Here is a 14,391-nt window from a genome sequence, read left to right as displayed (position 1 = left end):
TTTCTCGTCCAACAAACGGCGCGCGGTCGCCCTCCAGCCCTACATAAGCCTATGACATAATGTAGTTAGGCAAGTCAAAGCAAAACCCTGGCTTTTCCACACCTCTGATTCACCTAACGTTAACCCTACAACCCTGAAATACACGTTACCAAACGTTCTTTTAGAAGGCTGGCAACGCTAGGCTGTCAACAAAGTAAAACGTCACCATGTCTGTAAATAATGCTTGCAGTTGCACTCAGAGCATGTATGTGTGTGTGTGACAAATTAGACCTACCTGTGTGCCTTGAAAATAAGGTGGTTCAAAATAAAGTGGCTAAATGCAACCTTTTTCTTCTCATGTTTTTTATTAAGGGTAATTAAAATTATCAATAATTATCGATATCGACTGATATGAAAGATGTTATATCGATATACTTTTTAACTATATCGCCCAGCCCGACTCATGATATAATATACAGTCTCTAGAAGTGTATGATTCAACTTTTCCCATGTTCTAAAGTAAAAAAAGCAAACAAACTAAAACAAGAAAAGAAAAAAAGAAACAAAAATCGCAATAAATAGTAGAATTCCAATACTTAAGAATCGCAATATATATCGAATCGGCACCCAAGTATCGTGATAGTATCGAATCGGGAGATAAGTGAATCGGCACAGCCCTAGTTGACAGATGAATCGTTGAATCGTTTATGTTTAAATTTCTGTTGACATTCAGATTTTAAAGCACTTTAAAGTAAAAAAGGGACTTGATATTTATTTGACTGCTTGTATTAATTGATGAAATGTGCAGTAATAGTACAGAAAATTGAGGATGTGATACGTGGAGCTGCAATACTTTGAGCTGTATCAAGATGCATCGTGGAATCAAATCGAATCATTGACAGATGAATCATAATCGAATCGAATCGTGAGGCCAGTGAAGATTCACAGGTCTAGTGCGCATGTGTGTGTGTCTATGTGTGTGTGTGTGTCTATGTGTGTGCATGTGTGTGTGTGTGTGTGTGTCTATGTGTGTGTGTGTTTCTATTAGGGATGCACCGATTGCCATTTTCTTGGCCGATTCCGATTTCCGATTTTTGAATAGTCTGACTTGCTGATACCGATTTTTGCCGATTCCGATTTTTTTTTCTAAAAACAACAATTGACAGCTTACACAAACGTTTTTGTAACTTTGTTTGAAAATTAAGATTCATAGAACAATTCTTACATCTAATGGGGATCCAAATAATCTTATCTTATCATTTGCATGAAGTAGGACCATCTCACTCAAACACATCTCAAAATAAAAGTGTTCCAGGTTAGGCTACTGGACAGAGCTTTTTTGTGCAAATACAATGAATACAAAAATTAAATTAAATCCAATAGCCTATATCCCACAGCTATCATGCATTTACTTTTCCAAAAGAAAACAGGTGCAACAGAACATCAAAATGATCCATGGACAAGGAGTTTATAGACTGGCTCCAGACCAGTCCTCTTGAGTAGAGGGGAAATGAGTTTAGGAGTTACAGTAACGATCTTCAGTCTGAATATCAGGCGGAGTTTACACACAGTCCGAAGTTTGGTATGCGTATTTTTATCTGCCATCCGAAAAAATATCGTCACGCACAGAAATCCTTGCACACTTGTGAGTCCGATGCATTTTTATTATTATGTCCGTCGTTCTATTTGCAATACGAAACAAATAGTCTCTCCTGTATCTACGTTACAACATGAGTGACAGGCTGAGGCACCAGCGCTGATGTGGAATGGAAAAGGCAGGTCGGGGAATGGTTATACTGGACACAATGCTCGCGTTCACCTCGCCAAGTCGGCTGTGCACTGTGGCCGGGTGCAGCAGCACTGCTTCCCGGGTAGAGAGAGCAGAGAGAGGGGGGCCAGTGAGGTGAAGCGAGCCGCTCAGACTGGACTCCAGCCGAGCGGGACTCGGCCGCATCTCTGTCTCCACGGCTTATTTTCGATTTGCATGTGTGACAAACTGCGAGATTTGTCTACTTCACTGACGGTGAAAAAAATCCACAACGAGGAAGGTATGCTGGCGTGTGTGGTGTGGTGGCTGGGTGCCTGTCTCGGTGCTTTGGGGTGCGCGCACGTCATGTGAAAATCGGCTCACAGAATCGGCTATTTAGAGTGACCGGCGCAGATCACCGATCGAGGCCGATCACGTGAAAATCGGCCATTTCCGGTCACGTGCCGATCGATCAGTGCATCCCTAGTTTCTATGTGTGTGCCTGTGTGTGTGCCTGTGTGTGTGCCTGTGTGTGTGTGTGTGTGTGTGTGTGTGCATGTGTGTGTGCATGTGTGTGTGCCTGTGTCTGTGTGTGTGTGTGTGTGTCAATGTGTGTGTGTGCCTGTGTGTGTGTGTGTGTGCGTGTGCGTGTGTGTCTATGTGTGTGCATGTGTGTGTGACTGTGTGCCTGTGTCTGTGTACGCATGTGTGTGTGCCTGTGTCTGTGTGTGTGTGTGTGCATGTGTGTATATGTGTGCGCATGTCTGTGTGCCCATGTCTGTGTGTGTGCGTGTGTCTCTACAGGGCTCGACATTAACTTTTAAAAGTGGTTGCCGGAGTGGCAACCTGGCAGGAGCTTTTGGTTGCCCGAATAAAAATATGGTTGCCATTTTTGGTCGCTTTATATTTTGAGTAATAAAGATACTATGCATTCATAAGGAGGAACAAAGCCCCACCTTCCCCCATCACCCTGGGTGACTCCCCAGTCAACACTGTGGAGTCCTTCCACTTCCTGGGGACCATCATCAGCCAGGACCTAAAATGGGAGCTGAACATCAGAGCTCTCACCAAGAAGGCACAGCAGAGGATGTACTTTGTGCAGCAGCTGAAGAAATTCAAAGTGCCAAAGGCCACGATGGTGCACTTCTACACCTCCATCGTTGAGTCCATCCTCACCTCCTCCATCACTGTCTGGTATGCTGCTGCCACTCTCAAAGACACTAACAGACTTCAGCGCATCATCCGCTGTGCTGAGAAGATAATCGGATGCAACCTGCCATCCCTCCAGGACCTGCATGCAGCCAGGACACTGAAGCGGTCTCGCAAGATCATGGCTGACCCCTCCCACCCTGGCCACCAACTCTTTAAGACACTCCCCCACGGCAAGAGACTGAGGTCTGCCAAGACCAGAACCACCCGCCACAAGACCAGCTTCTTCCCAACCGCCATCAGCCTCACCAACAAGGCCCGGAAACCCCTTCCACCAAGGACCTCACTAACAACCCCCCCCCCCCCCCCACACACACACACACACACACACACAAACTCACCACTACCTCCTCCTAAACTCAACTGAACCCCCCCCCCCCCCCCCCCATAAAACTGGAACTCATATCTAATTTAATGCCTGTTTAACTGGGACTGTAAATTCATGTAAATTCCCTGCACATTGAATGCCTATTTAACTTAGCCTGTAAATTTCATGTACATTCAATGTAAACTCTATTTAACTCCGACTGTAAATTCATGTAAATCCACTGCCTATTTAACGTCTATTTGACTGTAAATCTCATATAAATTCAACGTAAATTCATATTTATCATCCACAGGACACTTCACCACTCATGTACATATTGTATATATTTACTTGATTTGATTGCACTTGCAAGGTTGTGATTGTCTTTATCTAGCTTTCCTACTTCTTATCTCTGTATATTGATGTGACCACTACGCTGCAGACAGACACTAAGACAAATTCCTCCTATGTAACTTGCATACTGTGGCAATAAAAGTGATTCTGATTCTGATTCTGATTCTGATAAGCCGGCTTAATAATGACGATGTGACAGAAAAGTAAGTATAATAGTCTATAGTATATAGTATAATAGGCCTATTCAGTGCGCGCACCGGGTGTAGTAGTAGTAATAATGATAATAATAATAATAATAATAATAATAAATTTGTGGAATTTTGTTTTCTAAACAAATCTTAGTTATTTTTTGTTTTTATAATGCATTTGCACTGAAAGGATTTGTTTAATTAATATTTGTGAACTTTCATTTTCATATATTTTTTTACAGTTATTGTTCATATTGTGCTTAATTTATTAATTAAAAGCGTTATTGATAATGAAGTAGCCTATGCCTCTCATTCATGTTCATTCAGGGATACTATGATGACAGTGGTTTGGGGCCCCCACTCTAAAATTTTGCATGGGGCCCCAAACATTGAGATATATATTGAATGATATCTCTTTTTATGTCGATGGCCCCAAAAGGCCCAGAAGCGGCCTTGGCCCGCCCGCTCTGTCCCCGCCGCAATCCCTCTCTCTCTCTCCAACCCGATCTCATGGGCTGCGTACAGTATGTATGACACGCGGGTGTTTTCTCGTGGAATACTTTCAGCGTGCAGTTCAGACGCACTTCGCCTCGTTACATTAGAAATCTAATATGCATACTTTGCAGTTAGCCGCGACGCACAACTATAAAGGGGCTCCCCTACCGCTGTAATCAGGAAATTCCACACAGTCTGCGGTCTTACTTCTTCTTCCTACATTCACCAATCTCAAATGAAAGTACACCTTTGAGCCACGGCCGCTGTCTCTGAGCACGCTGTTTGTTCCTTCGGAAATAGTCCATAGTTTACGAGTAGGTGTGTTTCCCCTGACACGGTTGTCCTCTTTTTCTCAAATGCCATTGTTTTTTCGTGCAAGCGGTTCATCTGGTTATTTGTCAGTTGAATCATCTTTCTTGCTGGTTCATTTGTGATGTTGACACCACACCAGGTTAACGTTAGTTGGGGCTTTCACACAGCCAGACAACTTCTATCTGTTTGGCCATATCAAACGTGTGCTTGCAGCTGAGCCGGTGTGCGCGCAGCGTCTGACCTGAGTAAACACACCGCACGTGTCTACTGGGTTCCTTCTGGTAATTAGCAACATCGTTCCCATTGTAACAGCAATAAAATGTCAGCGTGTCACTCAAGTATTAAAAAATATTTATTTGGTGCATATTTTGCTGTTTGCTGCTGTGCTCATTTTTTACATGTTAAAACGTGGTTGCCACTATGGCAACCAAAGGCCAAGAAATGGTTGTCAATTTTTTGGATTGCCCGGAACCGGGCATCCGTTAATGTCGAGCCCTGCTCTATGTGTGCGCATGTGTGTGTGTCTATGTGTGCGCATGTGTGTGTGCCTGTGTCTGTGTGTGTGTTTATGTGTGCGCATGTGTGTGTGTCTGTGTCTGTGTGTGTGCGTGTGTGTCTATGTGTGGGCATGTGTGTGTGCGTGTGTGTCTATGTGTCTATGTGTTGTGCGTGTGTGTGCGTGTGTGTCTATGTGTGGGCATGTGTGTGTGCGTGTGTGTCTATGTGTTGTGCGTGTGTGTCTATGTGTTGTGCGTGTGTGTCTGTGTGTGTGTGTGTGTGTGCGTGTGCGTGTGTGTGCGTGTGCGTGTGTGTGTGTGTGTGTGTGCGTGTGTTGGAACAGAATCTCCTCATGCATAATTGTCTCAATCAATGGGCAGAGTGAGATGGTTTGTCTTTTCTATGATCTTATTTCTTATGGTTTGAATAATGTCTTGTGTGAAGCACTGTCTATGTGTGTGTGTGTGTGTGTGTGTGTGTGTGTGTGTCTATGTGTGTGTGTCTATGTGTGTGTGTGTGTTAGGGTTTAATATTTTTCCCGAAAATAACCCTGAAGGGTTAAAGTGAGCATTTATGAGAGATTTCAAAAATATCGAGATATATATCGTGTATCGCGATATAGCTGAAAAACAATATTCTTTAGAGGCCATATCGCCCTACGCCAAGCATATTTCTTAACGGCCAAAAAAAACAACACATTTTTGTGTCACGTATACGTACATCTACTATCACTAACAGTAACATTAATACTAATAATTCATCTGAAGACAAACACTAATGCTAATAACACCAACAGCACAACACTATAAGACAACCAAAATTGTAGTACATTTACAGTAATAGGCTAATACTAACATTAAACTACAAAACTACAGCTATACAATACTAACAGAGAGAGAGAGAGAGAGTGTTGCACCTGGGAGGCAGCAAAGGGGTTAATTGTTTTCAGTTGAGAGAGAGAGAGAGAGAGAGAGAGAGAGAGAGAGAGAGAGAGAGAGAGAGAGAGAGAGAGAGAGAGAGAGAGAGAGAGAGAGAGAGAGAGAGAGAGAGAGAGAACCGTCGAGCGACAGCGTGCATGAAAGTGAAGCAAAGTCAATACAGCTGAAAACTACGTAAAGTTACCAGAAGGAGAAAGACTCCGTAGGTGAAGTACACGGGTCAAAACACCACAACGGATACATGTACACTAGTACTAGTTAACTGCTTGACCACTCGTGAGGGCGCAACTGCAACGAATGTAGGAGAGCGGAGGAGAGTTTGAGAGACACGCAGTGTGGCTGATTCGTGTGTAGCGGTGTTTGCTCAGCACACACACACACACACACACACACACACACAGCACACTTTGCTGTGTGTGTGTGTGTGTGTGTGTCAGAGTGTTAGAGAGAGAGGAGCGCTCAGCCCCCACCTCTGTGAAATTCAGACAGCAGCAGGCAGATAAGAGGAGAGGAGAAGCCACAACACCAAAGTGCGACGGTGAAAACATTACTCGCCACGTGGCGGACAGACCCCTGATCGTCACTCGCCAAAGCTAAAATATGCCCGCCTGGCGGGTGGCGGGCTCTAATTTTGGGCCCTGTGTGTGTCTATGTGTGTGTGTGTGTCTATGTGTGTGTGTGTGTGTCTATGTGTGTGTGTGTGTGTGTGTGTGTGTCTATGTGTGTGTGTGTGTCTATGTGTGTGTGTGTGTGTGTGTCTATGTGTGTGTGTGTGTGTGTCTATGTGTGTGTCTATGTGTGTGTCTATGTGTGTGTGTGTGTGTGTGTGTGTGTGTGTGTGTGTGTCTATGTGTGTGTGTGTGTGTGTCTATGTGTGTGTGTGTGTGTTAGGGTTTAATATTTTTCCCGAAAATGAGCCATACCGGGAAACGGGAAATTAAGACCTCTTTCCCGGGAATCCGAATTCATTTTTCTTTTTTTTTATACATCAAGGAGAAATATACCTATTAGTTCCCAACCTGACAAATGTATTATTTGGTGCCATTCATATTAATTAACTAAGGCAAAACATCACAATTTAACTAACTTTTTAGGCTGTTTTTAGTAGGCTGCACCTATATAGGTATTAGGCTATATAGTGCCGTTAGAGTTTATATAATTCACCAATCGCCTGGATTGACGTATGAATAAATCCTGTAGTAGCCTAGGCTAAATATTTTCTTAGAGAGTTGTGGAAACTGCCGTGGAAGGAATGGAGTCGTAAACGCGTCGATCAGCCTGTTTTCACGCTCTTTTACGCACAACATCAATGCTGTCTGATACCTGTCAACGTGTGCTTTTATATGGGCTGCTGCGCTGCGCTCTGGCGGCTGCACTGCTCGTCTTCCAGCCGTGCCCAGACATCTCCATACCGCATACCGGAGCACGGCTGTATCAGACTATCTCCACCCCTCTGTGCACGGACATCGCCTACAACCAGACCATCATGCCCATTGCCCAACCTGGGGCACACGAACCGAGGACGCACGGCTGGGCTGATTGTCGTTTTCACCGCTGGTGAAGTTTGCACGGTGCTCAATCTCCGTCTCGTAGGCTACTGCATTAACGGTCATGGCACAATCCCCTCAAGCAAGTCAGAAGTGTAGAAAAGAAAAGAAACATCGTGGGCTTTGTGTTTATTAGGCTATGTTGTGCAATAAGCTTTGAGTCTGTGTTCCACCGGCGCACAGCGCACAAAGGCGCATGGCCAAAACACGCCGAAATAAAATCAGAAATTAATTCCACTCTGCAAAGGATATCAAATTTCAAATGACTGGCTGTAGCATTGTTGTCAGAGAAGATAGTATTACAATCTGCCTGCAATACCTCGTTATTTGGCGCTATATAAATAGAAAATTGATTGATTGTTGGTTGATTGATTCACTTTGATGTCTCTGAAATGCCTATAGATCTTATTCGATTGACGTCACTCACGTACTGGCACGCCCACCGCCGCCATATTGTTGACATAACGCAGCAGCTCTCAAAGTGACAGCCTATGTAAGAGCAGCGTTTATAGGAAGTTAGCCGCTGTTAGCGTTACCTGTATCATTCCAATTGTGTTCGGATGGTGACCTGCGTTAGGCATGGCTGTAGTAATGACAGCAATAAAGTCCCCGTGGTTTGTTTCTATCTCTACCGTCCACAGACGTGAAGGGAGCGACACTGAGGATACGTTAGCAGCACAGGAGAGGTGTGGATAGTTAGTTGAGACAGGTGAAACTTTCTGACAGCTCCTCACAGCAAAGTCTGTTCACCTCGTTCTTTTGTTTATTTATTACAGGCATTAACGGCTGCCGTCGGCAGCATACAAATAACAACTGTGGGGTTTTTATTGGTGTCATTAGCATCGCTATTTTGTAATGGAACAGAAACGACAATAAGGCTGTTACTAGTTGTCAGCTGCAGCGCTGTGTGCGCGCAGGACGGTATGTCAACAATATGCCGCTGTCCAGGGTTAGAGAATAAGGTCTATACATGTACATCGTGATCATTTAATGACTTTACAATGCTTACAGTAGCCTAATATATATATATATATATTACATGTTATTTTAAAACATAGGCTACATCATTTAAGAAAGTAAACTGTCTGCATATTTCTAAATATAGGCCTATTCCAATATGTTCTGCATGTAAAAATACAACAACATTTTTTCCCGGTTTCCCGTCATTGATTTTCCAGAAAACAGGAAATGGGTTGGATGCCATTTCCCGGGAATCCCGTTTCCCGGGATTAAACCCTAGTGTGTGTGTGTGTGTGTGTGTGTGTGCAGGGCCCGAAATTAACTTTTTGACCCACCGGCCAGTGGCGGGTAGATGGAAGAAATCTACCCGCCAAGCATATTTCTTACCGGCCAAAAAAAAAAACGCATTTTTGTGTCACATATATCCATATATATACATTTTTTTCAGTACATTTCAAGTAGATAAGATATTACGTTGAAGAATACACACTTAAATAAGAGGCCAGAGTAAAATTTGAAGCTAATTATTTTAATATATTGATTGATGATTGATTAATCAATACATGTCAAGTCAATCTTATCAATACATGTCAAGTCAATCTTGAGCTTAAATTGTAACCTAATGTTAAACATCATCAGACTCCTCACTCTCTACCCTCTTTGCAGGATTTAACCCAACAGAAGTAAATTTGAAGGTTTTGTAAACATAACTCCTCAGACTCCTCACCCTCTCTCTACTTCTCCTCTTTGCAGCCTATGTGTGACACTGGCTCTGTTCATGGTCACGAACGGCTTCCAGCTTCATTGATTTACTACCGATGACAAACGTGTTGTTTCTATTTTTCTTTTTGGCATACTTGCGGCACACGGAACAACTCATCACTACAGACTGGCTACAGTATGATGCTGGGGCTGTACTACAGCCCCAGCATCATACTGTAGCCAGTCTCTTGAAACATCAAACTATCGCCAAACTTCCACTCCTCCCGAAACTTTATTTTGTTAGGTGGTCCCGCTCGTGGTCGGAGAAAGCTGCGGTGGGTTTTCTTTTTAGCGGCCGGCTTACTCCCTCGATATGGTTCCACATTGTAACCCATTTAACGTTAAATCAAGCTAACGTTAGCTATAGCAGGCGGACCGGCGTAACGTTAGCTCCCTGCAGTGCAAGCAGGCGCTGCAGAATGCAGATGGCCACGGCCAGTCAGCACAGAAGAGTAGCGGATGTGACGTCGGCCAAAACAAGCCAAAAATGAGGCCGGAGATGACACGCAAGGAGAGATTGGGGGCTGCAATCGCTGCAATAAAGGCGACTGTCGTAAGACCAAAACACACCGCAGTTTTAATTATTTTACATGACTATTTTGTTACCCGCCACGTGGCGGACAGACCTTTTATGTCACTCGCCAAAGCTAAAATATGCCCGCCATTGGCGGGTGACGGGCTCTAATTTCGGGCCCTGTGTGTGTGTGTGTGTGTGTGTGTGTGTGTGTGTGTGTGTGTGTGTGTGTGTGTGTGTGTGTGTGTGTGTGTGTGTGTGTGTGTGTGTGTGTGTGTGTGTGTGTGTGTGTGTGAAGCACTTTGAGCTGTATTTGATCTGATGAAAGCTGCTGGATGAGGGATCAGGCTGTTTGGAACAAACCGCTTCACAGCTTCTGGAGGAAACTGCTGTTGGTTTTAAACAGAGTTCAATGTGAAACCACGCCCTCTTTGACCTCTAACTGCTCCTTCATACTTTAACACTCCACTTAAACTTTCAACGAGTCAGCACTTTTAGGACTTTATCTTAACTCAGCTTTAATTTATCGTTTGTACTCTTTGAGAAATCACACTTTATGTTTGATGCTTTTTTCAGCCTTTATAATGGGACCAGCCTTGAGTGTGTCTCACATAGCAGGCTGGACTTTAGACTAAATCCACACAAAACTGTGACAGTTCACACAACTTTAACACAACATACATATATTATACATCAAACTCTTGAGCTACTTCTGCTCTCACTCACAAAGTCTAAATATAAGTGATGTGATGGATAGTTTTTGAGATATTAACGTTTGTTTGGCACAACTCATACTAGTTAACTGAGTTCACTAAGTGCTGTTTTTGTTGTTGTGATGTCATGCCGATTTGTCCTATATAAATAAAGTTATTTATTTATTATTATTAGTAGTAGTTGTAATATTATATTACTATTTGAGGGTTTTTTAAATAAGTGGGTCTTTAATTTCTTTATGAAGTTATAAACCTGAGAGAGAGACATAGACGAGAGAGAGAGAGAGAGAGAGAGAGAGAGAGAGAGAGAGAGAGAGAGAGAGAGAGAGAGAGAGAGAGAGAGAGAGAGAGAGGTGTAGATTGTGGTAAGAAGTGGTCTCAGCTCGTCTAAACACAGTTGTTTGTGCTCATCTGTACGATGGCAGTGTGTCAGGATTTTCCATGGACACACCTACTTTTCAGAGCAGCACGCCCACGGGTGCGTTTGGGAGCACAAAGCTGCTTGCTATCTTCCCGGCACCGGGCGCACGGCCTGCAGGTGACGTGTGCAGGTGGACGATAGGAAAGAGAGCCAGCACAGACGCAAACGCTACCGCAGATGCCTTCTGCACCGGTGTACGCTATAGGGCCCCAACGCTTTAACGAAACATGTCCTCCTAACACTAAACTAGCCAGAACTCATAATCCATTCATCAAATCCCACCAAAAGTAAGACATGTTGAGCAGTGTTGCTGGAACACACCCAAACTACCACTAGTGGGTGCTAAAAATGCAAAAAGTTCATATCTTATCTGTATTTCTCTATCTCTATATGTGTCTATATACCTACAGTAGTAATGTTTTGTCTCTCTGTCTGTCTTTTCAAATTGTGCCTGGACGCCTCAATTGCCGCGTGCAGCTATATTTTTTAACTTGAACTGTTCTCTCTTAGAAAGTCCCTCAGGAGGGTTAGGGTTATATACGCTTATAAGTCATAATGGTTATAGGCTCACAGCTGCTTTCACATTAAGTCTCTTAGAAAGTCCCTCAGGAGGGTTAGGGTTATATACGCTTATAAGTCATAATGGTTATAGGCTCACAGCTGCTTTCACATTAAGTCTCTTAGAAAGTCCCTCAGGAGGGTTAGGGTTATATATGCTTATAAGTCATAATGGTTATAGACTCACAGCTGCTTTCACATTAAGTCTCTTAGAAAGTCCCTCAGGAGGGTTAGGGTTATATACGCTTATAAGTCATAATGGTTATAGGCTCACAGCTGCTTTCACATTAAGTCTCTTAGAAAGTCCCTCAGGAGGGTTAGAGTTATATACGCTTATAAGTCATAATGGTTATAGGCTCACAGCTGCTTTCACATTAAGTCTCTTAGAAAGTCCCTCAAGAGGGAGCTATTGTCCACGGTCGTTCATACAACTAAAATGAGGCGGTCACACCAAGTCAGTTTCCTTGTAAGTGAAAACATACCTTGGTGAATAAAATAACTCTGATTCTGACATTGAAGTTAGTTTGTTAATGAATCAAACTAAATACACACTTACATTTCCTCACACCTGGTTTCAGCCTCTGCGCTCCACCATGGTCCACACTGGAGGAATAAACAAAGTCAGATGAGCAGATTCCTCCTCTTCTCACTGAGACAGAGAAGATGTGTGTGACTCTCAGCCTTCTAGCAGGCGTTGTCTCTCAATACCTGAGAGTCTCCAGTCTCCAGTGTGGATCCTCCAGTCCATCAGAGAGGACCTTCACTGAGGCTCCTGGATGATTGTAGCTCAGGTCCAGCTCTCTCAGATGGGAGGGGTTGATGCTCAGAGCTGAGGCCAGAGAAGCACAGCCTTCCTCTGTGATCATACAGCCTGACAGCCTGCACACACACACACACACACACACACACACACACACACACACACACACACACACACACACAAACACACACACACACACACACACACACACACACACACACACACACACACACACACACACACACACAGTTTCATTATATGGAGGTATAGATCATTGACTGTAAAAAGAATGGACAGGATATCAGCTCTTTTCAGTGAGGCCAAATCATCTTAGATCGCCGCCCTGGCGGTCAGTCCCAGTATAGGTCACAAGTCCCGCCTCCGCCATGTTAGTGGGTGGGAAATGAGCCAAACTAAACAATCAACGTACACATCAGATATTATTTCCCAAAGGTGGTTTCTATCATTTTAGATAATTCTTATCATGCTAATGCATGTTCAAGTGGTCATGTTTCTGATCAGTTTGTTTTTAAGTAGTTATTTGACGATATACAAAGGGATGATTGACAGCTGTGGCAGCCAGTCTCAATTCACAATTGTGAAAAAAATATATTATAGTCCTTTAGAGCCATCGCGATCTGACCTTCTGTTTCCCAGAAAATGTCAACATTTCTGTGATTGGATAGTGGGAGGTGGACTATATGTCTACAGGAGAGAGACAGAGTACAGCGGGGGGTTTGGAGTTACTGACCAAACACTCTATTTCAGTGATTGCTGTCAGAATATAGAGCCATTTAACATTTAGGCTATTTTAACACAAAAACATCGCTGAATGCACCTTTAAACAATATTAATGTTGCCTTGTAATCTGCAAGTGGTTTTCTTCGCAGTTGGGTTTGCGTTTGGCCATGGTGAGGTGTAGCAGCACCTGGTGGAGATATGCACTCTACTGAGTGCACTTTTCTAGTTTTATTTTACTTTTGTTTATGCCTACAAAGCAAATGTTACTTTGTACTTGTGTCCGAGTTAAGGTGTCCATAAAATAGAATTTGCTGTACAAAACACCCTTAAATCTTGTGCTTATGTTTTCCCTAAAATGTTTAACCTTATATGGAGAAGATTTAAGGGTGTTTTGTGTAGTCGATTCTATTTTATGGACACTTAACTCGGACCCTAATGGAAATCTTAACATAAGGAGCTTTGTGCAACTGGGCCCTGATCCTAAAATCGCCCCTGGTGTTCCGCCATGTCTTCAGTCCTACTCCCCACGTGGGCTACCTCGCCAAAGGGCCTTTCTGTGTGGAGTTTGCATGTTCTCGCCGTGCTCCACTGGGGTTCTTCCATATATAAGCCTCACTAAAAAGATGCACAAGATCGTGGTCTGACTGGCAGCAGTTGGAAGAAGTTGGTCCCCGGGTGCTTCACTGAAGCTGCTCACTGCTCCATGAAGGAACGAGGGATGAGCCAGGATGGGTCAAACGGGGAGGACAAATTGCACAGTGCCTCCAAAAAAGTGTGTGTGTGTGTGTGTGTGTGTGTGTGTGTGTGTGTGTGTGTGTGTGTGTGTGTGTGTGTGTGTGTGTGTGTGTGTGAGAGACAGGGTTTGTCCGTCCGGTTTAATAAAGTACATTTAGTAGCGACGGTCCACTGATGATAAATCTTGGCCGCCGCTCCTTCAAAATAATATGAGATGTCCTTAAAAATGTCATGAGGTCACAATGACATGGCTCTGCAGAGAGCTTTTATTTTGACTGAGATACATGTGTGGAAGCAACAAGACTCATAGGTGGAAAACAGCAACAGTTGTATGTTTTGGAGGAACTGACAATGATCAAAAACATGCGGTCGTCACGCACGGCTAAAGTAGAAACCACTTAGCGGATGGAGAAGCTTTTTACTACAGTCTGCCACACTGTAGTGAGCAGTCATGCTCACAAGAACGGAGTGGACGCAGGATCTCAATATATTCAATATATATCACTGATGTGACATCAAAGTAAGTTTACGTTCAGAACTACTCTCATACATTAGTGTTTAGACCCAAAACATGACTGACAGTGTTATCTCATTTGTGTGTGTGTGTGTGTGTGTGTGTGTGTGTGTGTGTGTGTGTGTGTGTGTGTGTGTGT

At 43.6% G+C, this 14,391-nt stretch overlaps 1 protein-coding gene across 1 annotated transcript in view; it reads right to left on the bottom strand.

The window, feature by feature from the left end:
- The window catches only part of LOC310771204 (NACHT, LRR and PYD domains-containing protein 3-like), a gene marked incomplete at its 5' end in the record, with an annotated part of 41,429 nt that overhangs the window by 4,185 nt on the left and 22,853 nt on the right, over positions 1 to 14,391 (bottom strand). Inside the window, 2 exons of the mRNA XM_083663864.1 lie at positions 12,057 to 12,105; positions 12,211 to 12,381. Coding sequence (XP_083519990.1) covers positions 12,057 to 12,105; positions 12,211 to 12,381 — 220 coding nt within the window. The remainder of the gene's footprint in view (positions 1 to 12,056; positions 12,106 to 12,210; positions 12,382 to 14,391) is intronic.

Source organism: Poromitra crassiceps (genome assembly GCF_964638095.1).
Source record: "Poromitra crassiceps genome assembly, contig: HAP1_SCAFFOLD_424, whole genome shotgun sequence".
In the NCBI taxonomy this organism is placed as follows: domain Eukaryota; kingdom Metazoa; phylum Chordata; class Actinopteri; order Beryciformes; family Melamphaidae; genus Poromitra; species Poromitra crassiceps.
This window is presented reverse-complemented; position numbering and strand designations above follow the sequence as displayed.